General features: G+C 45.9%; 2 protein-coding genes across 12 annotated transcripts in view; one reads left to right on the top strand and one right to left on the bottom strand.

Moving 5' to 3' along the window:
- LOC309800252 (uncharacterized protein) overlaps window positions 1–9669 on the bottom strand; it is a 112784-nt gene extending 103115 nt beyond the window's left edge. For 2 of the 11 annotated variants that reach the window (XR_014293422.1, XR_014293427.1), the window contains exon 1: window positions 7061–7504. Coding sequence is in view for 4 of the 11 variants with exons in the window: in XM_082614287.1 (XP_082470413.1) it covers window positions 6116–6367 (252 nt within the window). In the remaining 7 variants the exon portion in view is untranslated. Of the gene's footprint in view, window positions 1–542; window positions 590–5749; window positions 6389–7060; window positions 7505–9339 lie in introns of those variants that run through there. The other 9 variants (XR_014293425.1, XR_014293426.1, XM_082614288.1 and 6 more) reach the window with 8 other exon arrangements.
- Window positions 9670–9771: 102 nt separating this feature from the next.
- CCN1 (cellular communication network factor 1) lies at window positions 9772–12675 on the top strand. The gene is made up of 5 exons (XM_082614281.1): window positions 9772–10060; window positions 10362–10575; window positions 10925–11281; window positions 11407–11618; window positions 11722–12675. The coding sequence occupies exons 1-5, from the start codon at window positions 9998–10000 to the stop codon at window positions 12022–12024; spliced, it is 1149 nt and encodes a 382-aa protein (XP_082470407.1). The 5' UTR covers window positions 9772–9997; the 3' UTR covers window positions 12025–12675.
- The last annotated feature ends 12183 nt before the right edge of the window (window positions 12676–24858 follow it).

Consider the following 24858-nt stretch of genomic DNA (forward strand, 5'->3'; position numbering starts at 1 on the left):
TTAGAAGCCAGGCTCACCAGTGAGTGGCTCAAAAACTTCAACATCAATGGATCTGAAAGTGCTAAGAAAAGGTAAAAGGGCTGGCTCTATAAAGCAAGGTGGTAACAATAAAAGAAAATAGAAAAAGAGCAAACACTCCTAAAAGGAGTGGAAACTCAGGCAGTCAGGATGGTGTAGCAGAAATGTAGAAAGGGCACAGGCTTTGGGTCTGGACACAGTCAGACAGGTCTGGGTTGGAATCCTTATTTGGTCGCATTCTAACTGCTTGATCTTGGGCAAGTTGTTTAACTTCTCTGAACCCCGACTTCCTAAGGTTAGAAAGATGTTCAAAGTGCTCGCCTTAGAGGATTTTCTTGAACATTAGGTGAGATAACCTCTAAGGCATTTGGCTCATGTCAGTTGCCCTGTAAATGTCAGTTCCCTTCCCTCCCACCTCAGAAAGAAGGATCCGTAGTGATAATTTCCAACAGCACCCACGGGGATGGTCCTCTCTGTGATTAATGCATTTTCAGAGGCTCATCCTAAGTTTCTCACTTTTAGGTGTTGTCTGTTGTCTCATGAAGATGCCCATGTTCTCTGGAATCACCAGCTTCAACGGGAACATACATGTTAGTGCCTGTGTATAACTGTGTCTGACCTCTCCCATCCATCAAAAAATACAAACTAAACAAGACCTCACATCTTTAAAGGGGGGGACTCAAAGTTAGACGCCCCTTGTCTGTACTCCCAGAGCAATTTGGCTACACTGTACATAGAACATAGATCGCTATATTGTATTATCTTTTTAAGCATCTAGATCTCCCCTAGGCTACAAAAGCCACAATGGCAAAGTCTAGATATTATTTCTCTTTACATTGCCACCTAGCAGGAAGCCTGTCATTCATATCATATTTATAGGTTTGAACTGAACCATCATATCCTGGATCTGCAGTGCTTTGGTATATATTCCACACTTTATAATTCCCCCAGCAGCATTTTCCAGAGCCTCAGAAGGTTCAAGCATTGAACACATATTGCCTTTTTCCTTTAAGAATTGACTGTTTAGGTGATCAAAAGGAACAAACTTGCAGTTGTAAAAGAATACAAAATAAATAAATCCTGGGGATGTAATGTACAGCATGGCTAATAATACTGTATTATATATTTGAAAGGTGCTAAGAGAGTAGATCTCAAAAGTTCTACTCACCAAAAAAACAAAACAAAAACTGTAACTATGTGAGGTGATGGATGTGAACTAGACCTTACTGTGGTGATCATTTCCCAATATATACATACATTGAATCATTATGTTGTACGCGTAAAACGAATATAATGTTGTACGTCAATTATATCTCAATTTTTTTAAAAGTTAGAAACAAGCACCAAAAAAAAAAGAACTGACTGTTTAAAAATAGCTTTGTTTTTCTTTTGAAAGCTAAAACCTAATTAAAGGAGAGGGGATAAAAAAAAAAACATCAGAGAAACGTCTGGGACTAGCCTCAAATTGCTCCATGCTTTTTATTTTTTGCCATAACCTTGGGCACCACACACATGCCCACATCCAAGGCTCAGGGACACCTTGCACAAGGTGCACAGAGGGAGTGCTTGGTGGGTGCCTGGAGGGCTCCATGCTGAGCAGCTCTGATATGAGGGCGACCATGGGCCATGGGCGGTAGCAGCACCATCTGCCTCAGGTAATAAAGTCAATGGTGGTGACTAAGTTAGGCTAGAAGTATCTCTCAATCTCTGAGTTCCTCCTCTGCTCTGACACATCTCTTTCTCTTCAGAGAAAACAGGAACAAGCTCAGGCAAGGGTCCCTGAGGAGGAAACCCTCTTTTATTATTTGACTCATTCATTACCAGATTCTCCTGAAGTAAGTGGGGTCCACAATGACTGAAAACACAAATAAGCTCACATTTAGAAAAATATTTAAGTGAGGAATCCACAATCAGTTTTTAAGGGGAAGTCAAGAAGTTGGGGGCAAGTGCTTAGACTTTAAGGCGGATTTCATAGAGGGCAAATACCATGTTCTTCCTCAAAAGAATGGTCTTTGGAGACAGACACTCTGCTCTACCTTAACATCATATATATATATATATATATATATATATATATATATATATATATATATATATATATATGAACTGCTTAGCCTTTGGTAGGCAAAACCCAGGCCCCATAGACATAGCGATCCCCATGGCTCCCAAACACTGAGACCAAGTGTCAGCTGGCACTAATCCTCAGGTGTGGTGTTTTGTATCTAGCTGATCTGTGGAGCACTTGAGTGCATGACCCTGAGTTGGAACAACCCCATTATCTTACAGATGAGGAAACCAAGGCAAAACCTCACATGGCTCAACACTGTTTGTAGGCAAAGTTGCAATTCCATGACAGGCAAGGCCATTTGAGTGATTTCTTAGATGACTGCTGGAGCCCCAGTGCAAGCCAGGATCCTGGCCTGGGTGGATCTTATAAATCACATCAGCTATATACCATTTATCAAGTGATTTTTTAACTAGAGTTCATCACGTTTTTCCATCTAGTCTAAAGAATACAGAATATTCTCTAGGGGAAAAAGTCTAGCTCATTCTATGCTAATTGTAGTAAAAGTAAAGGTAACTGTGGTGCTTGCTGTGGAAATAATTATAATTTATTAAGTACTTACTATATGCCAAGCCTCCTGCTGAGTATTAAACGTGTCTTATGTCTTCTTTCACATAATCAGCCCAACTGCCAGAATCCTCTTTTACACTTAATCCTTGGTCCCGCAAAATTTGGCATGAATAAATGGCTTCAGTCTCTCTGTAGGATCTATCTGTGTGCTCATGTACTGTGCCCAGATCAAATCCTTTCTAGATGCTGAATGTGGTATGTGTGGTTTTAAGTGGGGAGATAAGAGACAGGTATCTCTGGAAATAAAACCCAGAAGAGGTGAAGGTTAATTCTTAATCCCTAAATCTGGAACTAACCCAGTTGATAGTGACTTATAATTAATGTATTTCATATTGCTCAAGCATGTCTAGAAGATAGATTGCACGGCAGAGTGGGAGAGGTGGCTTCCAGTCCATTCCTTTGAAATGTTTCTGTGTTATCACAAAACAAGAAGTTCTGTAAGGTAAAGGGGCTAGAAATGCCTGGCTTCCTGTGGACAGATGCCAGGTGGAGGAAATAAACAGATATAGCTCCCACTGGATACGAATGCCCTAAAAACATTGTTTCCTAGCATGCTGCCAAAGGAGTGCCTGCTGCTTACAACATAAAGTCAAGGGGAGAAGTAAGAGGGAGACTGAGTGGTGTTTGGGGAGTGTGGAAAGTAGAAAATAAGAAAAAGACACTGATTCCAATTTTGTTGATAAAGTGTAAACTCTTACAACTGAGTCAAGTGACAGCCATGATTCTTAAACATATGAGAATCTAGTCAAACTGACAATTAAATGGAGCCCATGGTGCTATTCCTTAACATTTCACGAGAGGCTGAGAGTTACAGAATGCCAGAGCAGGACAGGTTCTTAGAGACATTCAGTCTGGAGGTCACAACAGGCAGCTCCCTCACACTGTCTTCTTTGGTTTTCCCAGGATTAACTTTGATGGCATTTTAACATTGTTCTAATTAATTACCAACATTTTAAAAAGTAAAAGCCCTTCCCTGGTGGCGCCGTGGTTGAGAATCTGCCTGCCAATACAGGGGACACGGGTTCGAGCCCTGGTCCGGGAAGATCCCACATGCCGCGGAGCAACTGGGCCCATGAGCCACAGCTACTGAGCCTGCGCATCTGCAGCCTGTGCTCTGCAACAAGAGAGGTCACGACAGTGAAAGGCCTGCGCACCGCGATGGAGAGAGGCCCACGCTTGCTGCAACTAGAGAAAGCCCTCGCACAGAAACGAAGACCCAACACAGCCATAAATAAATAAATAAATAAATTTTTAAAAATAAATAAATAAAAAGTAAAAGCCTTCACCTAAAGATCCAGATCTCTTTAAAAACTGAGAAAACAAGCAAACACTGGACCTACATTTTCACCTGCCAACCACTTAGCCCCCACTGCACCTCCCCCCCCCATAGAGTCCACACTATCCGCATGGTTCCCCCAGGCTGAGGCCAGTGTCAGCTGGCAAAAATCCTTGGAATGGCATTTTGTTTACCTGGCTGATCCCTGTGAGCGCTTCAGTGCTATCCCCTGAGCTGGGGCAACCCCATTATCTTATAAATGAGGAAACCAAGGCAAAACCTCACACACACGGCTCACCGCTGGCTGTAGACAGAGTCCCAACGCCACGGGCAAGGCCATTTGCAGAAGATCCCAGCTGACCTCTCTTGCCAGTTCCCCAAAGGGATTCTATGGTCGAGCCTCACTAGCGGGTCCTCATGATGCATGGTCAAGGCTCTGTTCCCTCTGTCTCAAATATCTTTCCATGTAGCAGACTCTTGCTCACGCTTACAGACTCAGATTAGTTCCATTTTCACTCCCCAGGGCCAAAAGTGTCCACACAGCACTTTGTACTCACTTCAGGAACAGACTGTAAAGTCCTTCGGGGAAGGTCAATGTTAAAGTCCTCTTTTTTATGTCACCAGTGCCTACCATGGTACCGTGACATATCATGAGATCAGAATAAATCTGGAGTTCAAAGAGGATAAACAATTTGTCCTCAGATACATAGATAATTATACTCATAACATACAGTTAGAAAAAACAAGTTAACGGTAGGTTGGGTCCATAAGGAACACTCAGACTGATAAACCATCAAGTAAGTGACACTGAAACCCACCTCAGTGACAAATGTAGTTCCTACCGGGCCAAGCCTTATTCCAGAAGTAGGGACTGCCTGATCAATGTGGCTCGTAAGGTATCAGAAGGACCCCAAAGGCCAAGGTATCTTCCCCACCCTCCGCCAAGGTGTCTAAAAGTCCACTAGGTAAACTTATTTGCGTTAAGGCTTTTTCTGTTGAAATGCAACACTCCTTTCCCCCTCTTCCCCAAGAGCCAGTACATTAGACAATTCGTAGAGGTTCACACAGCTTCAGTTAACTTCTCAACTACTTTTCTATCTGATGCATTTATCCTGAAACATCTGGGTAAGCTGTGATAGAGTTAAATAAAGGTTAAGTTCCAGAAGAAGGGACAGGCCTGAACGTCTAAAGTAAGAGATGGGGAGTGGGCACAGCGGTTAAGGGCAAGGCCTGCTGGGACCAAGATGCCTGGGTTCAGTTCTGCTACCTGCTAGGTGACAATGGCTAGACATTTACCCTCTGTGCCTCCATTTCTTCATTTAGATAGAAAATGGTGTTAACCAGAGGATCTACCTCAATGGGGCGCTGGAGAATGAAATAAGTCAATAAATAGCAGGCATTGAAAACTGTGCCTGACACAGAGTGAGCCCTATATAAGCGTTGGCTTCTGTTATTATCAGGAGAGGATGGCGTGAAATCAGCCCTGAAAGGGACTGCTCCAGTTTTACTACCTGCTGTCTCCTTTCCCAATTTATTGGTGGATACAAGGCCCAGAGAGGATGTGCAGTTTACTGAAGACTGCAGGCTAGTGGATGGCAGAGCTAGGGCTTCCTATCCAGGGGTTCTGCCCCCACGGAACTTACTGATGAGGAAGGAAGGGATGTGGGAGACCAAGAGAAACCAAGAGGGAGCTCCAGCCTTTCTCCCTTCTAGGGATAACGGGATCCAGGCCCTTGGGGACTTCTCCCCAGAATCATTTCCACGTCCCCGCTCTCGGGTGGGCTTAATGTCTGAACGAACGCCACGCTCGGACAACGCACCCACAGCCCCGCACCTGGGCGTACCCTCCAAGTCTGGCACAGCGCGGCCACTCTCTGCCCCGTTGGGAGGACGAGTCAACAGCGGAGTGGACGGGAAAAGTGACACAATCGGGCCGGCGCCCTCCCCGCCAGCCACCCACGCAGCCCAGGGCGGGCCGGGCCCTCTCAGGGGTGCGGGCTCGAGCCGGGCGGCCGCGGTCTCCCCGGCACGCGCGCACCCGCACGCCAGCCACGCCTGCAGCCGGGCGGCCCGAGGACCGGGCGCGGGCACTTTTCAGCAGCTCGGCGGCCGCGCCGTTGCTGGGCCTCCTCCTAGGGCCGCCGCCGCCGCCCCCCGGAGCTGGATGACGGAGTCTTGAAAGACTTTCACCAAATATGGGCTGGGGCTGGAAACGTCCTGCGCCGCGCGCCGCCGGAAACCTCTAGTCCTGGCCACTGCGGCGACTCCGGGAGCGCGGGCCGGGCAGCCGGCAGGGGGCGGCGGGCAGCAGGCGGCCGGGCGCGTCCCGGTGCTCGGGCCCCGGATCTCTCCCCATCCCCACTGCCCGCCGTCTCCGCAGGGGTCCCGGGGCGGCTGAGGCCTTCCCAGCGCCACTGCCACATAGTTCCCGCCGCCATCCCGGCTCTCTCCGGCTCTCCCTGCAGTCACTCGGGGTGGGGTGGGGCTTGGGGGAGCGGAGGGCAATAGGGTGGCACAGGGGCGCCACCTTAGAGTTGGCCTTTCGCTGTCACAATAAGTTGTGCTGTTCCTTAAGGTGGCTATAAAAGGTGGAGTTGTGAGACCGCCGAGTACCTCTGAGGACAAACGCACGCACACACACGGCTATTACAGGCACTCCCACCGTCCAAGGCAGTGTTCCTCAGGGTGTGAATCCCCGAACAAAAACAGCCTCAGCATCACCTCGGGACTGCTTAGAAATGTAACGAATAAGAAATTTAGGGGTGGGGCCAGTGGGGTCAGTTGTTTAACCAGCCCTCCAGGTGAGTCTGATGCGGGCCACAGTTTGAGAACCACTGGTCTAGGGCTAGGAAACCGGAGTCGCCAGGTGTAGGGTGATTATTATTCTCAGTTGCCGCCAGACAGTGAACCCTTCTTTTGGTGACCTAAAATTCCCTGGCATCAGTGCGCGAGAGACGTTCCCATCGCTCAGTCCAAAGCCAGGAGCTGAGAAGACAAGCAGCCCCTTCTCCCTGCCTTGCAGCCCAAGGAAACAAGGCGGCCCCTTATTCCCTCCTGGGGCTCCCAGAGAGGGAGGGAGAGAGGAAAGAAAGCAAAAGAGCCATGCAGAATTAGCACCGGAAGACACTTACCCGTGAACGTTTGCACATTTACCTTTCAATCTGTCACCGTGAACTGATCTGCAGCTCTCAGCAGAGGAGGGGAGAAGGCGATGGGACATCTGGGGTTTCTGGACCTTCTTTGAGCAGGACTTGAGGAGCTGCTGTTCCTCTTGTCTGAGGCTGTCTAGCAGTCTCACCAGGACATAGTATACCTAAAGGCTGTGTACACAGGTTACTCCCGTCTCTCTGGCTTCCCAGCGTCCTGGCCCTGTTTGCTGCAGCTTCCCACCCCCTCCCATCACACACCCCCTGCTTTAAATGGGCAGCTGACGGTGAGGTTCTGTAAGTTTCTCCTCTGGGACAAACTCATCCTCCAAGATTCCCCAGATGAAGTCCAGAAACAAATGCACACAACCCTTGTTAGAAAACTTTAATCTGATTTTTAAAAGAATCTCTGGAATGGTGTGTTCTTGAATGCTGTGCAGCAGACTGAGTCTCTTTGAGCCCCCTCCTCCACACACACACACACGTGCACACACACACACACACACACACAAACTTCCATAAAGGAGCAAGGTGTATACACAAGCCAGTTGGATCATCCACTGTAATATTATTTTAGATTATGATAGACAGATTGCGTGAAAAACAAGGAATTCCAAAGAATTTCCTGCTCTGGGAACAGAAGTTAAGTCTATATTTAACAACATTTGAAGCTGTCAAGAATGCTTTGTGGTTGGATAACAGAGGCAGAAAAATGTTAAAAACGCAGGCTACTGCTATACCCAAATATGGAAATATTGTTACGTCTGGTGTCTGATTCACCATCTGGAAATACTTACAACCATGAAGTCAAATAGAAGAGACGCCACAACAGAAGCCAGGAACGCTCCTCTCCATTCCCTCTTCACCACCTCCTCCCACCCTGTACTGTACCTACTCACCCCATCCCCAGTCACTTCATTAAGAAGGAAACAGTAACGAAAGCTGAACACAGGAACACAACAAAACCGTTTTCTAAATAATAACTGATGAATTGGCTTGGGCAGGATGCAGGGCCCAGAACACCTGACAGTCTATTGTCTTGAAAAGTAAGTTCCCCACCCCACATACCTCCAACAAAAACCTTAGACATCCTGCTCCCTCTAGTAAAAGCTTCTTAGACTTCTGGAAGAGCACTTTTGAATGAATGAAACTTAACTCTTTCCTGCCACAGTTCTCTCCATTGGAGAGTGTTTTCATTGCAATAGCTTCTTATTGTGTTCATTAGAGTCATTCACATAAAAGTCACACTGAAGGCCTTCTTAAGCAAGACTTCTCAGTCATTTAGACTGAACAGCCCTAAACATTGCAAAGGACAAGGATTTCTCCCAGAGCACATATAAAAGGGAAACTGGCATAATTACTGTGTATGTTTTAATGAAAGTTACACAAGAAGATAGTTTTTTAAACTTTGAGGGAACATTTGTCCATCACACTAACGGTATTTGAAGTTCAAGTAACTTGCTTTGTAGGAGGTCTTCTACTGAATGTGTTGCTGGTAGAATAGGACCTTAAAATTGCTAACTTTTTTTTTTACTACAGAATATTACATCCTAAATCTCTTATTTCTCTGTACTTAGAGAGCAAAGCATTGCAATTCACTTGAAATGGGAGGCTTCTAAATGGTCCCAAGGAAAGGAGTTAAAAAGCCCCGCAAAACTTTCAGCGTCAAGGAGTCTGCTTTTTCCAGAGATCCACTGGGCACAATGGTGCTGGAATCTGGTTTGGTTTTGCAGTATATACAGGTGATGATCTCAATACAAATCACTCCACGGTGGTCCCCTCCGCTTCTGGCTGGCTGCTTAGTTAGCGTCGCCTCTCGCCCGCGGAGGGAGCCTGGAAGGGCTTACCCAGTCTCCCGCATCCGTGAGGAAGTGTAAGTCCGCCTCCCAGAGAGCTCCCTGCGTTCGTTTCCTCTCGGACTTCCAACCCAGGCAGTGGGCTGGAACTAAAGTGGGAACCTCCAAAAACAAACAAGTACGACATACCAAAAAGCGGAGGGGGCGGGGGGGGGGTTGGCGGACGGGGGAAGACCTCTGCCTGGGAATCTGCCAGACGATGGGGGAAGTTGATTTTTTTTCCCCTTCTCATTCATAAATGCCACCTCGGGTATTAATTTGCAATACACTTCACTTGTCCAATAAACACCATGCCAAAGATTTGGGACTTGATCCGAGCACGCTTCTATGAAGTCCTCAGATAGTTTCCTGGCTCCCAGACACTCTCCCTCCCCGGTCGCCTCTCTCAATAGATAACTTGACTCTCACCTTCGCTGTAAACAAGCAAACTGCTCGCTGCCTTCCTGGGTGAGGGGTTCCAAGGCTGCCCGGTCAACTCGGCATCACCAAACAAAACGACTTTTGTTCCTCCCTCCAGGCCCTCCCACCCTCCCAGTCCAGGCAAAGTTCTGAACTCAACCCCCTCGGCCCTTCCACCACCATCACTCCAAGAAAAGCCCTCCCCAATAGAAGTCGTTATTTAAAGTGGAAAAAACGGAAGATTGTTTTCTTGACGGGTCCAGGACAAAAAAAAAAAAAAAAGTGCAACGGAGCCAGGGGAGGCGCTTGGCAGGAGCCCGCGCCAACCAGCATTCCTGAGATGTTTGAGAATTCTGGAACGCGCAGACAGAGTCGACGTCACTGCAACACGCGGCGCCGCGGCCGGCCCGTATAAAAGGCGGGCTCTGGGCGCTGGGGCAGACCGCGAGCGAGAGCGCCCCCGAGCAGCATCCGCGCCTTCCGTTCCTCCCCGGCAAGGACCTCGAGAGAAGGACGCCCGCAGCCCGCTCGCCTGCCTGGCTGTCGCCTCCCTGCCACCCGGCCCACCGCCCGGCCCACCGCCCCAGCCGCGCCGGCCCGGCCGCTACGCACCGGTGTGTTGGCGTCTTTGCCTCCGCGTTCGTCCGGACCCCTCCTGCGCGCCACGATGAGCTCCAGCACCGCCAGGACGCTCGCCCTCGCCGTCACCCTTCTCCACTTGGCCAGGCTGGTGAGTTCTTTGGCCACCGCTTCCCCGTCCGCTCTAGCAGCCCCTTCGCCTTTCCCCAGATGGCCCGTGGCCGGAAAAGCTAGACTCAGAAGTTCGGCGGGGCGTTTCGGGGGAGCTCTTTCTTTAAGCCTGCCCTGAAGACGTGCCGGCGGGCCCTCCCGGCGTACGCAGCCGCCCGGGGTGGCCGGGCTGGACGGGATCAGAGACCCCCTGCCGCCCGGGTCAAACACCGCCGTCCCTTCCCGGGGCGTCCCTCCTGCGCACCGCGCCGAGCCTCACACGTGTCCTCTCCCCCTTCCAGGCTCTCTCCACCTGCCCCGCCGCCTGCCACTGCCCCCTGGAGGCGCCCAAGTGCGCCCCGGGAGTCGGGCTGGTCCGGGACGCCTGCGGCTGCTGTAAGGTCTGCGCCAAGCAGCTCAACGAGGACTGCAGCAAAACGCAGCCCTGCGACCACACCAAGGGGCTGGAATGCAACTTCGGCGCCAGCTCCACCGCTCTGAAGGGGATCTGCAGAGGTAAGATGCTTGTGGTTTGGCCCCTTTAAAAAAAGAATAGTCCCCGTAGTCCAGAAGTTTAGTAATTTTGCGACCATGTATGGTGATGCTTTGTTGTTGGTAGCTTGGCAGAAAGGCACATGATTTCAGCAGTCTGGAATGCAATTCAGTGTGTCTGGGCCCAACGAAAAGCGCATACGGAAAAGTGATTCCTGACTAACTTATTGTTCTGCTCTGGAGTCTCCGGGGAATCGTAGGAAACTTTACCATCAATTGAATATAGCAGCAGAAAATATGTCTGAGTTTCAGGCCGTCGTACGGAATCTTAACTTTATTCTCTTCTCCCTTTCTTTTTTGGTGCTCTTTGCAGCTCAGTCAGAGGGCAGACCCTGTGAATATAACTCCAGAATCTACCAGAATGGGGAAAGTTTCCAGCCCAACTGTAAACATCAGTGCACATGTATTGACGGCGCCGTGGGCTGCATTCCTCTGTGTCCCCAAGAACTCTCTCTCCCAAGCTTGGGCTGTCCCAACCCTCGGCTGGTCAAAGTTACCGGGCAGTGCTGTGAGGAGTGGGTCTGCGACGAGGATGGTGCCAAGGACCCCATGGACGACAGGGACGGCCTCCTGGGCAAGGAGCTGGCCTTCGATGCCTCGGAGGTGGAGTTAACGAGAAACAATGAATTAATTGCAATTGGAAAAGGCGGCTCCCTGAAGCGGCTCCCTGGTAAGTGAAGACTGAGACATTGTACTGAAACCCATTCCTAGTTTGAAACTGCAGAGAAATGAGAACCTGAATCTGTTTGTGTCGGTATGCCTCTGAGGAATCTTCCCTCTTGTTTGTCCCTCTAGTTTTTGGAATGGAACCTCGCATTCTGTACAGCCCTTCTTCACATGGCCAGAAATGTATCGTCCAAACGACTTCATGGTCCCAGTGCTCAAAAACCTGTGGAACTGGTATCTCCACACGCGTTACCAATGACAACCCTGAATGCCGCCTGCTGAAAGAAACCCGGATCTGTGAAGTGCGGCCTTGTGGACAGCCAGTGTACAGCAGCCTGAAAGTAAGTGCCTGCAGTGCCGTGTAGACTGGTCCCCTGGGTGAGATGGGAACATCTCTTCCAAGAAAGAGAAACACTAACTTCCCTTCTCTTCTCTTTCTTACAGAAGGGCAAGAAATGCAGCAAGACCAAGAAATCCCCTGAACCGGTCAAGTTTACTTACGCTGGATGTTCGAGTATGAAGAAATACCGGCCCAAGTACTGTGGTTCCTGCGTGGATGGCCGCTGCTGCACGCCTCAGCAGACCAGGACTGTGAAGATGCGGTTCCGCTGCGAAGATGGGGAGACGTTTTCCAAGAACGTCATGATGATCCAGTCCTGCAGATGCAACTACAACTGCCCACATGCCAACGAGGCAGCCTTTCCCTTCTACAGACTGTTCAATGACATTCACAAATTTAGGGACTAAACGCTACCTGGGTTTTCCAGCACGAGGGTGGACAAAGTGGGGAGAGAAGAGTGTCAGCATCAAGGACGCGTGGGTGGGGGCAGCGGGCTGGAGGGACCCATTGTAGAAGGGATACACTGCTCATTCTTGAGTAGTATTAAGGTATTTCGAAACTGCCAGGTGTGCTGGTGCACGTGGACACTAATGCAGCCGCAATTGGAGAATACTTTGCTTCATAATATTGGAGCACACGTTACTGCTTCATTTTGGAGCTTGTGGTGTTGATGACGTTCTGTTTTCTGTTTGTAAACTATTTGGTAAGCGTATTTTTCTCTAGGCTTTTTCCATTTCGGTTTTACAGTTGTAAAAGGTAATAAGATTAGTTGGACACTTAAAGACTCCATCCTTTGACAGAAGTAAACGGGAGGGGGGGTCCATCCCTTCCAGAAGGTGACACTCTGTGAGTGTCCATGAGAGGCAGCTATCTGCACTCTAAATTGCAAACAGAAATCAGGTGTTTTAAGACTGAATGTTTTTATTTATCAAAATGTAGCTTTCGGGGAGGGAGGGGAAATGTAATACTGGAATAATTTGTAAATGATTTTAATTTTATATTCAGTGAAAAGAATTTATTTATGGAATTAATCATTTAATAAAGAAATATTTACCTAATATCTGAGTTTATGGCATTCAGTATTTTTAGAGAATGTTCAAAACCATTGGGGACAATCTAGCTTATGCATTCAATCATTGAAACAGGATTTACTGAGTACCTACTTTGTACCAGGAACTGTTCCAGGTGTCTGGGATAGAGCAGGGAACTAACCTCTAAAAATCTAACAATGATTGCTTTTATGTCTTCAGTAGAAAAAAATCTTGGAATTTAGAGTAATCTGTTTTAAAAACATGTATTGAACACCAGGCATTGTATAAAGCACAAGAAGGAATCTGAAGCTAAGTTTGTGATTTAAATAATAATGCTTTATTTTCATAAGAATTCAAAGCCTAAGGGTCTCCATCACCCAAGCTCTTTGAGGTGGGTATAGTAGAGTCATTTATCATTTTAATCACTAGGTAGTTGTACAGATCCCTTCGGTAGAGGAAACTTTAATGAAAACAGTCCATAACTCAGGCTGCCCACCTCGAAATCCATGGGCAAGATTAAGCATGGTTGGATAATGTGATATAAGGTCACTTGTTTATAACTTTATATTTTTCTAATATTGTTCCTAAAACTTGGGAGAACGACTTAAAAATTCACCCATGGTTGGGATCAGAGAAGAAATCTTGGAATCTATAGGAGTCAGTTTGTTTTCACTGAATGAGCTTGAAGCAATGACTTGTGTTAATCCTAATAAGCTGATGATTAGGTAAACATACCGTTAAATGCAAAGGAATGCAAGGAATTTCAAGTACTTTTCCAATAGCGTGAGGACCACGCTACCCCACCCCCTTTCCTTTTTAGAATAAAGTTATATTGAGGCGGGTGGGGGGGAAGTAATTAGATTGAATTGGCTATCTAGAAGGTCAGAGGCTAGTCGCAGAGCTTGCCTAAAAGGACCCGAATCGTAGGTCTAGGAGAGGTTGCGAAGGCTGTGTTAATGTTTGTGAAAATGCTGGTAGCTGGTTTTAGAAGAATCTACATCTTTAGAAAGCACTGACAATAAACCTTTTATAGAGAGAAGTTTCCCTTTCATCAACCCTCTTGGCTCCTGTTCAAGTCCATAGTGAAATATTTCAGTCTGCACTTTGTTAAGAGAGTACTTGAATTTTTAGGCAATAAGAGAAAGTGCTTTAAAAGGGGAGGAGGGGGACTGCTTCTGGGATCCTATAATGGTGAGTTTTCAAAATAGTTTAATATTGATGCTCCATTAAGACCTACAGAAAAGCACTGCCTAAGCACCTGTTTTAGAGCCTTACTGAAATGCACAAAGGTTCATGTAAATGTGATAGTAAAATCTATGGGCAAAGGCCTTCACTCTTCTGATTCTGACAATACCTTGCCTGAAATATTACAACTGTGCCTATGGAGTAGTCAGTTTTTCCTGCCCGAGGCATTCAAATTTTAAGGTATTTGGAAATTTAAACACCACCTGGCTCAGTCTTCGATGCAGTTAAACTTGTCAGTGCAATAGAACAAGTAAAACATATAATAAAGTTGTGAGGATTTTGTGGTGCAATCTTGTTAAACAGACACCTAAATCTATAGGTAAAATTTACACATTCCCAGGCACCAATCCTGAGGTACTGTCTTCCAACACTAGAGCCCAGCAAATTGCTTCTTACAGAAAGATCAAGGAGCAATATTTGATAGACCCTTTAAGTATGTAGCAAGGTAATATTTGTCCAATTAAGTTCAAATGTGAAACAAACCTAGCATGGGAAAACACTGGATCTTTGGGTCATTAATCTTATCATAAGAAATATACTAATACACAAGTGTAGATTCTATATAAATAAGAGTACTCAATTAATTTAAAAGAACACAAATAGATGCAAAATATGTCAATTTGATTTGGTTATAGAAAAAGAGTGAAGACATTAAAAGTAATTGAGAATAAAATTATGCAATTTAGAGCATATCAGTTTTATCTAGATCTGGAATGGAATGCTGCCTACTTCAAATATTGAGAAAACACAATAAAAAACTGTGTATTGAAAATATAAAATAGAAGTTGCATATATAAACATTCATTATAATGTACATTATATGTAACCTCCACACACGGTAAAAATCTTGTGTTGTAACCACTTTCCAATCTAAAAGACCCTGGTGTTCTTGAGCTGTTTTTTTGTTTTGTTTTTGATAGAGATGTAAGCATTGAGAGTTATAATGTGACCCCAGAATCTTAGGAATTTCGTGAATTTTAAGAAATATTCTTTGGGACATTTAGCAGCACAGTAAGTGGTCTTATGGTGATGATTCCCACATAAGCGCATGTGCTCTCCACTCCACAAAGAGTTGCAACTGAATCAAAATTAGCAGAGTACATTTTAGTTATTTTACCAGTAGAGAGACCAGATATGATTTGTTCACAACCTGTTTCCTGCCTTCTGGTGATATTTGAAAGTCACTTGAGCAATAGCAAGTGTGCAGTGGGACCATAGTACAGAACGAAGCTGTGCTCTGGGCAGGGTGGCAGATGATGCCATGGAAAGAATCCCAGACTAGAATCAGGAGACATGTCTTTTACACCAGCTCTGCCATTAATTTACTGGGTGCCCCTGGGTGAGTTTCTGGATTCTCCTCTGCTGTTTTAAAATGGAACAATAGATTCCCACATTTTTGTCACTAAAATAATTATTTTTTATATACTCTCATTGGTACATTGACTCCCATACCTTAAAAGCTTTGTCTCCTCAAGCAACTGAATGTATGAGTTGAAAACTGCTCAGGTCTTTCTGTGGGCAAAAGCACTCATCTCCATGAAGCCTTCGAAAGTGTAAGGCCCTCTTTACTCTCTAAAGCACCCCTGGTTATAGGATGTGACAACCCCTGGATCTCACAGTATGTAGGTCCATACTTTTTCCTCTCCCTGTGTAGCCTCAATATCTGGGCCTCATTAAGTCCCTGTCCTAAATAACTCATTCTCTGAAACAAAGCACATTGTGAAGCACAGCAATAATACAAGTGTCCTATGAATACAACAGACTTACTTGTGACTTACTTTACTGGTGATGGGCAATGCTCATCCATGTAATCTTACAAAGTGCAATTTAATTAAACAGGTACTTAGCTGCATTTGTTAGTACTTTACAGTCCTCATATATTCTGCTCATTTATTCTGAATCCACCCCTTTCTTAATCTAGTGCAAACATCCAAATCGAAGACACCATCATCTCTTGCCTGAATTACTGGAATGGCCTCCTTACTTGTGGCATATTGTATTTTCCAAATGTGGCTGCAACAATATCTTCCAACCCACATGCCCTTCTGCAATGTGACCCTGTTGCTCTCCCATCAATAGATGGGGTCTACTTCTCTACCCTCTTGGAGCTGGGTGGACTCTTTGACTGCTTTGACCAATGAATACCTAGGAAGTGATGTGATATGGTGTTAGTTCCAAATACAACCCTGGCTAGGAGCTCCTACTTCCTTTCTCTTAGAAAGCAGCTTCAATATAAGAGGTACGAGTACTCTGAGACCAGCAGACTGAGAAGCCCATGCCACATGGATAGGTCTGAGAGGATCAGATGCCGTGTGGAGAAAGAGGAGGGTCAGGGAGCATTTGGGTACCACATGTATATGAAGACACCATCTAGGAAGTGGATCCTCCATCCCCAGCTGCCTTACAAGCTGACATCTTGTAAATCAGAGATGAGCTGCCTGTTGAGTCCCCAGAATTCCTGACCCATAAAATAATGAGCAAACCAATATGATTATTTTAAGGCCCTAAATTTTGGGTGTTGTTTGTTACACAGCGATAGATAACTGAAACATCAGTGGTTTCCATTCTTGCCCTCCAATAATCCATTTTCCTTACAGAAGCCAGAGTGATTCTTTAAAAATGTAAATCAGAACAGTTCAGTCCTGTTAAGAACAGGAGGCTTAAAGGCTCCATGGCTTCCCATTGCTCTTGGAATAAGATTCAACTCCTTACTTGGCACACAGCTCCTGAAACCTGCCTACTTCCTTCATTTACCCTCACTTACTGTGCTCCCACTTAACTCTTTTTGAAATAAGCCAAGTAAATTCCTCCTCAGGACCTTTGCACTAGCTGTTCCTTTGCCCCAAATGCCAAGGTCCCTGATCTAAGCTTCTTCCTGTCATACAGTTCTCAACATCAATGCCACATTCTCAGTAACCTTCTCTCCCCACCCAGGCCCAGTCTAAAGTGGTTCACTACATCAGAGTCGACTGATTTAAATGTTAATCATGTCTAAGAAATACATGACAGCAACATCTAGACTGGTGTTCCACCAAACAAACCAGCACCATAGCCTAGCCAAGTTGACACATAAAATTAACCATCACAGCACCCGTGTAGTAAAACCTTTTGGGGAGAAGAAACTCATGTCCACTCTCTAAACTGGAATGTATTTGAGCAGTCAGAAAAAAGCAAAAGCTTTGCTAGTTACACCTACGATCCTTCTAGGCCTCTCACCATGCTCGTGCATGTATGCAGGAAGGGCTCCGGGATTTATTTTGCATTGACCAGATAGATGCATGGGGCACCTCAAGAAGGTTTCTAGAACACTAACCCCAAGTTCCATACAGAACCAGTAGGATCCACCTCAACTGAAATGGCTGCAGGGTGGGGGAATAGAGGGAGATCCTTATAAAAGCTCTGGAGAAAAGTCTTCTCCAAATCTGCATGAATACAATAAGACACAGTCCCTTGCTTGCACACACTGTAAGACAGAAAAAAAGTGCTCCATCCTTTGGCTTCTCAGACAAATCCTCATTGTAGCAATGAAACCACAACACTGTCAGTGGCTGTTTAACTCTTCCTACCAGATTTTAAATTTCTTAAAGAGTTTTGTCAATGAATGAGTACCAACTAAGAATAGATTGAAAGGAGTTTGAAAAGGCACAACTAGAATTTGCTTTTCTCTTCTCCGTGAAGATCTGGAGCTTCCAAGTCTCCAGATCTTCATGGAGAAGAGAAAGCAAGTTTGTCCTACATTGCTCTACCTCAGAGGTCCTTAGCTGGTGGCTTAAGCAGGATGGGGCAATAAATATGTTTTGTTCGGCCTGAAGAGAGTTTATAAAAACTGGGATTTGTTGCCAGTATTTGAAAACTGAGTATTTTTTTTTAAGTTCAAATTTCTGGGGTTTTTTTGGAAAAATTCATAGAGCTGGCAGCAGTGGACCTTGGTTTCTACGTGGCAGCTTGCACATGGTGGGAGCTGAGTTTCAGCTTCCCGCCTTAGAGTGGGTGCTCTGCAGTTCACCAGCGATGGATGGAGACGGATGGAGAAGAGATACGTGTGTATCCTTGCAGTTGGAGGAGTTGAAGGGCAAGCAGAGATGATCTTTAAAAATCCAGACTCTGGGCTTCCCTGGTGGTGCAGTGGTTGAGAGTCTGCCTGCCGATGCAGGGGACACAGGTTCATGCCCCGGTCCGGGAAGATCCCACATGCCGCGGAGCGGCTGGGCCCGTGAGCCATGGCTGCTGAGCCTGCGCTTCCGGAGCCTGTGCTCTTCAACAGGAGAGGCCACAACAGTGAGAGGCCCCCGCGTACCGCAAAAAAAAAAAAAAAAAATCCAGACTCTAATGAGAATCTACCGTATAGCACAGGGAACTCTACTCAATGCTCTGTGGTGACCTAAATGGGAAGAAAATCCAAAAAAGAGGGGATATATGTATACGTATAGGTGATTCACTTTGCTGTACAGTAGAAACTAACACAACATTGTAAATCAACTATACTCCAATAAAAATCTTTTTAAAAAAGGAAAAAGAAAAAATCCAGACCCTTTCTTAAAAAGGCACAACTAGAGCACCATTTTTACTATGAAAATGCTTAGAAAAATGATTCTAGGCATTGATAAACCTGGGAAAGAATAGAGACCACTTCATTAATTTCAAGTTGCTATGGGGCTGTAAACATGCCCTGCCCCCCAGCTTCCTTCTACCATTCCAGCCTGTGTATTTCTGTGGAGAAGTGTACCTGTTCCATTTATAATACCATGTCACATTTTCCAACTGACACTGGGTAAGTTGATCAAAGATACACACCACATCCTGAATCTTCGCTGAATTTAACCATCTATTTTTATAGTGACCAAAGAGCCAGTAGAATCATTACAGATAGCCAGGGGGGTTGCTCTAGAATTTTTTTTTAATGACTCAAAATGCTTACTTCAAGTACTGTCACATAAATAACACTGATTTTTCAGAGGCATTCAATGAACTCCAGAGAGATTGAGGACTTTCCTGAGTAGTTATAGTTTGTTAGCAGAGTAGAAAGTAGACCTCAGGATTTATTCTCCAAGCTTATCCCTGACAGAGGCATTTGGGGCACAGGAAAGCGCTTGGGTTACAGGGAAGTCTGGCTGTTTTTTTGGTGTCACCATGGCTCCTGGGTAGACTTCCACCAGTGGATTTCCTATAGGAGAGTCAGCATCCTCAGCATCCCATGGCAAGGGTGACACCCTTCTCCAGCAAACAGAGAATGATTCAACATTGTAAAAAATTAGGTCTTATGTTAAGGAGATTGGCTAGCTTTAAAAAAAAAAAAAGTTGCTCATTCATGGAAGGAGTTTAAATTATGGGCTCATGAGCAAAACTTTCAGAGAGGTCCCTCGCATGTTCCAAATTAGTTTATTCTTGGAAAGGAGCCCATGTCTTTAATTGACTTCTTGCATTCAAAATGATACTTGGCCTTTTAAAATGTTCTCTTTAATATTTGGGTTTTTTCTTAACAAAAGAAGGCATACTTATACAAATTCAATACTATAAGAAATACAGAATGTCAAAAATGAAGTTCTCTAGTAAACCCTCCCCTTCACATACAACCTCACATGCAGCCACTTTTAAGAGCATGGTGTGTATTATCCTTCTAGATTTGGGGTGTGCCTAACCTGGTATTTATTAGTATTATTATTATGAACAAAAAAGATTAGACTATACATAGAGCTTTACATTTACTATACCTTGAAAGTCATTTAGTGCTGCTCAGTCATTGTAATGGTTTCATAGACTTTCACTCTATTATTGATGTGCCATAATTTATTTAAATACTTGATGTGGGGACACTATTGCATGCTCACCTCACAGTCACTCCCCATTTCCTTGACTCTTTGCTAGCAGAGCCCCAGTTTTGTTCAGGTGTTCCCCCTTCCATGTGTTCAGGGAAGGAGTCCCCTGTTTCCCCCTAAACCCAGGGATTGCATCAGGACTGGCTTTGGTCAGCATAATGGTCTTACTTCCTTATCAACAATAGGTTATGACAATTCCAATACTCAAGGAGATATTCCCTGAGGGAACTTCTGAGAAAGGGTCTCCCTGATAACAAAAAGAGACTAGAAGAGGCAATGCTTTTCTTCTTTGCTGGACATCACCCGCCTTGAGCTCAGGAGGGAGGCAACACTGATACACTGAAGATGGCAGAACAGAAGGTGGGAGGCCCCTGGGTCCCTGAAGAGATCACTGAACCATTGAATCACCTGACCCTCGGCCCCCCTGACATCCACACCTCCTGTTTAAAAGTGTGATAATAAACCTCCTGTTGTTCAAGCTATTTTTTGTTAAACCAACTGGTACAGCTAAAATCATCCTAACTGATGATTTTACACTTGGCCCTTTTTGAGGCCTATGGACTTTATAAACAACACAGAGATAACCACGTCCAAAGGAAAAGAAAATACTTCTAGATGTAAGTGAATGAACCAGCAAACAAATATTTGGCAGAAACATAATGCTTTCATTCCTTTACCTAACAGTTGCCGAGTATATAGCACTTGACAGGCTACAGGCCAGCAAGACATGGGTGACCAACAAGGAAATAATGAGACATGGTCCCTGGCCACAAGGTTGTCACATCTAGCAGAGGTAGCAATGTATACAAATAATTCTGGTGTGTAGTAACAGCATTAGAGAACCTAGGAATATGAGCGCATACAGGGTAGTCAGAGAAATCTTCACAGAGGACAAAACATCTGAACTGAGTCTTGAGGGATGAATAGGAGTTTGCTACTTGGAAGTACCTCCAAAACTGGAAAAAAAAAAAAAAAAAACCCAAAGTATTTGAAGCCTGGGAATTCTATCGAAGCCAGAAAAGTTATGGTCTCAGACAAAACTGAGTAGTAACAGCCATTTTGCATCTTAATTTTTCTAGCTGATAAGAAGAAAAGCAGCCCTCAGAGGGACCTACAGAAGACCTGACCTGGTGATGGGGACAGGCCAGTCCCTTCTATGGGAATTACCTTTGGAAATCCCCCACCACCACAGTAACGAGCTGCCATCCTGCAGGGGATGAACTAGCACTGGTACCACCAGATACAAGCTGAAAATCAGTCTGCTTCTCCCACATGACAGCCTCAGTATGACAGGTTGATCTCAGACTGACAGGATCCAGCCTAGGCCTGACCCACTGGTAGGTCACCCGAGGAGGGCCCTGTGACTACTTTGATCCAGCGGCTAAGGCAAAAAGCCCAGAGAGAAGCTGCCCGGATGACTTGGTTGCTGCCACCTGACGCTCTTGTGTTTGTGCCACAGTCAGATTCTCAAAGGAGGCCAGACCATTAATGGCTTCCGGATCCTTCTTGAGTGATGTTCATGCTTCCTGCTAGCTGCACACAGCTTTCTCATCCAGGATTTTAAAGCCTTCAGTGTGTGACATGTAAACAAAAGGCCACAGGGGCAGCTCCATGCTGGCTCCTGAAACCTCATCTATTCTTCCAGATGAGGAAGAACTCTCATAATTGCACTCACAATCATAGTGAATGTCAAGAAAAGGCATAACTAAACAACCAAGTGTCTTCACGTTCTGTATGGTCAAGAATTATAAAGTAATTATAAATTATAAAGTAATTCATAGTCTTTCTGTGCTACATCAGTGAGAACCAACTCAGAGGATTTGGATTGTGCTATTATGTACTTGGTCTAAATCATTCCAGATATCTGCATATGCTCCTAAGAACTTATTTAAGCCCCACCGTCACTTTCACTGTCATCTGCCTAGAAGCTGTACATCCCCATTATGCTTTCAAAAGTTAGAGACCAGATCTCTTGGCTTGTGATGGGAACATAGCCATTAAAATAAATAGAACAGGGCAACAGTTCAGTACCAGCAACAGGAGCCACTGTTTTTTGGGGTAAGGGATAATGAAGCCAAAAAGAGATAGGGAAGAAATCCCCTGTAACGTTAGACAGACTGTAAGAAATCATTCTGAATTTGGGCCAAGAAGTCAAGATTAGCAGTCACGTTGAACCTTTTTTGTAATAAAAATTTGGCCTTCGTAACAGAAGTTCATTCATCTGACATATATCTGTACATATATTTACACCTATCTGCACACACACACACACACACACACACACACACGAGTTGTTGTTTATATTCCTGTTTATTATTGGCCAGGCACAGTGCTGGGTCTTGGAAGGTCCAGCTGACCAAGGACTTAAGGACTTGCCATCTAAGAGTCAGAGATCCAACACCAATTTCCTCATTCCTGAAGGGCTGCCAGCCAGACCTGTTCCTGCTGCTTTGCTCCTTTGGTTTTCTCAGGACCCACATGGAAGGCAATCAGGGTGTGGGGCTACCATTTCCCACTCCCAGAATGGAGGAAGGGCAAGGCTACTCCAGCCTGGATTCCCTGGATAACTGTGGACAAGGGACATTATTTCAAACTTGTGACACACATTCTCGGCAACAGGAAACCCATGAGATATTCACACAGGGGCCTAATTTTATCCTTCCAATATCAAATCCCACTTGGAGTTCTGTGGCATTAAACCATTACTTAGCACTTTCATCTACCCTGTTTCATCTAAGACGCTGATGACTGCAAGGTAACACCATCCTTTTACATACCACTAAGAAAAACCCAGCCAGTTAAACTAGTCACACCTGAAGTAAGATGCATTGTGATTTCGGAGGTCTTAAAGGGTGAAAACATGTACTTTCAAGAATCAATGAAATCTAGGACTTGTCTTTCCCACCAAACTGTGAGTTCCTAGAGGACAGGAACCCCCCTTACAGTCTTCTCTGCTTTGCTGCACTCAGGTAGAGTGCAAGAAGGTCCAGATTGTTCCTGGTTCTTCCTATTTCTCCTGCCATTGGAAGCAGTCAGACTCGGGGAGCTTGGAGGGGGGCTCCTGAAACACAGCCCCTTCAGCGCTTAGGGCAGCTCCAGGCCCGCTCGCCTTAAGGCCTGGTCAACAAGCCGCTAGCCAGACACACTGTGACACCAGGCTCCCGGGGGACCTATTTATGTTTCTCCTGAAAACCGGTGTGTAATATCAAACGCCTGAAAATAAAATCAGAGGTAAAGTAGACTGTGGGAGCTGGCTATTCAGAGGGGCTGCTGGTGAGTCCTCTTGTGAAGTCAGTAACCACCACAGATTTATCTATTTTATGACTTCGGATTTTTGTGTATCGAGTTCCCAAGGAGCAAGGCACACCCTTATATTGAGTTTCCTCACAGCAGAGCCTTTGTGCTGGGTCAGTGGCTTGAAGGGTTTCTGCCGCGACTGGCCTCTCTTCTTTGAGGGTTCCTGGTCTGCTCAGGCCCCCGTTAGACCAAATCCCCTCCCCCAGGTGCCAGGCCTTCCCCATTGCTGAGGGAACAGATGGAAACCATAGTTGCCTTTGTTTCATTTACTTTAGAATGAAGTTATTTCTGAGCAGAGTTGCATTCCAACTTGAGAGAGATGGGCCACAGCGATAATGCAGGTATGTGCCCTGCACAGAACAGAGCATCGGTGAGCATGTGCCACGCGTATGGGGGTGAGGGAGCGTGCCGCACGTTCCACCATGTGTACTGAGCATCAGAGACACTCCAGGTTCTGGGCCCCTTCCTCTGGGGAAGAAAGAGGTGAACAAGACAGTTTCTGGCCTCACAGTCTAGTTACAGTAAGCTCTGCTGAAAGATACGAGGCTGCCTCGGCCTGAGAGAGTTGGGGCAGGTTTTACAGGGGGTAGAATCTGGAAGTTGGGTCTTGGTAGAAAAGGGGAAGGGAGAAAGGGAAACCGGGGTGGTGAGAACAGCCTGTGAAAAGGCACAGCTGTGCAAGAGCCTGAGAAGCCCCCGAGAAAGACGGGTCAGAGGGCTCTCTGCAGCTCCTCCCTTCATTCTTCCCAGAGCCGGTGACTGAGAGGTAGAAGACGGCCCTTGACTGGGCCCATAATTGCAAGGTCTCCGGGAAATCCTAAACTTGACCTCCCAGATGTGCTGTTTCCCATGAACCTATGAATCTGTAGTCCTGTCTCTAGTCCTGGTACCGTTGGCGCTGCAGGACCCACCAACAGGAAATGGGGCCCACATCCCTGGAAAGATCTCCCCTATAGTTTTACAGGCTAGAGGGTGAGAGAAGCAGGAGAGAGCCAGTTAGGTACCCTGACAGCGGTTCTGGGACAGAGCAGAACACCTGACCAGAAATGCCAAATGACTTCCTTACACTCGCTTAGTCCTCGTCCCTCGCCCTTCCTGAACTGTCCACACTTGCTAAATCTTCAGGCTCATATTTGCCTGACCTGTTCCTCTGAGTCTGCCTCCAGGGCGTGATAAATAATTCCTGGAAAACACAAGTTCTCACGAGCCCTTCAGAGCGGTGAGAGACATTTAAGGGAGTGGGTATGGGTCTCTGAGGCTTGAATGCTCATACCCCTAATCTCTGGGCTGGGCCTCCTGCACCATCGGTAGACAATTCTCCCACTCACTGCTGGCAGACCGGTGTCATCTGTTCTACTTCATAAGATTATTCAGTCAGGATGAGGATGACAGAGCTTTGGGAATGAACGGGGGGCCCTTACACTTGGGAGAGACTTAGAGGTTTCTGACTCCACCTACTGCCAGAAGCCTCTCCCCACCTGCTTGGTAGGGGGTGACCCCAGCCTTTCTCAGTGACAGAGATAGTGCCCACTCTGCCTCTTTCTGCAGTTCATGCTCCAGATATGCTAGCCATTCTTCTGATATTAAGTTGAACCCCATCTTCCTATAGCTTTTAGTAACTGTTTATGGTTCTCCTCCTAGCGCTTTTCAGAATGAATTTAATTCTCTTCCTTATGTCATAGTTAAAGTCCTCTAAGTAGGTGCTCCATCCTCCATCCCCAACTGCACTCCCAGCCTTTCTTTCCTTTCCTTGTTTTTTTCCTAGGAGAAACATTTATGGTGGCTACAATTATCCCTCACATGATCTGGTCTTCAGGCCTTCATTTCCTGGTTGTTTGCTCCCAGATACACT

This window comes from Mesoplodon mirus, assembly GCF_964341445.2.
Source record: "Mesoplodon mirus genome assembly, chromosome: 3".
Taxonomy (NCBI): Eukaryota; Metazoa; Chordata; class Mammalia; order Artiodactyla; family Ziphiidae; genus Mesoplodon; species Mesoplodon mirus.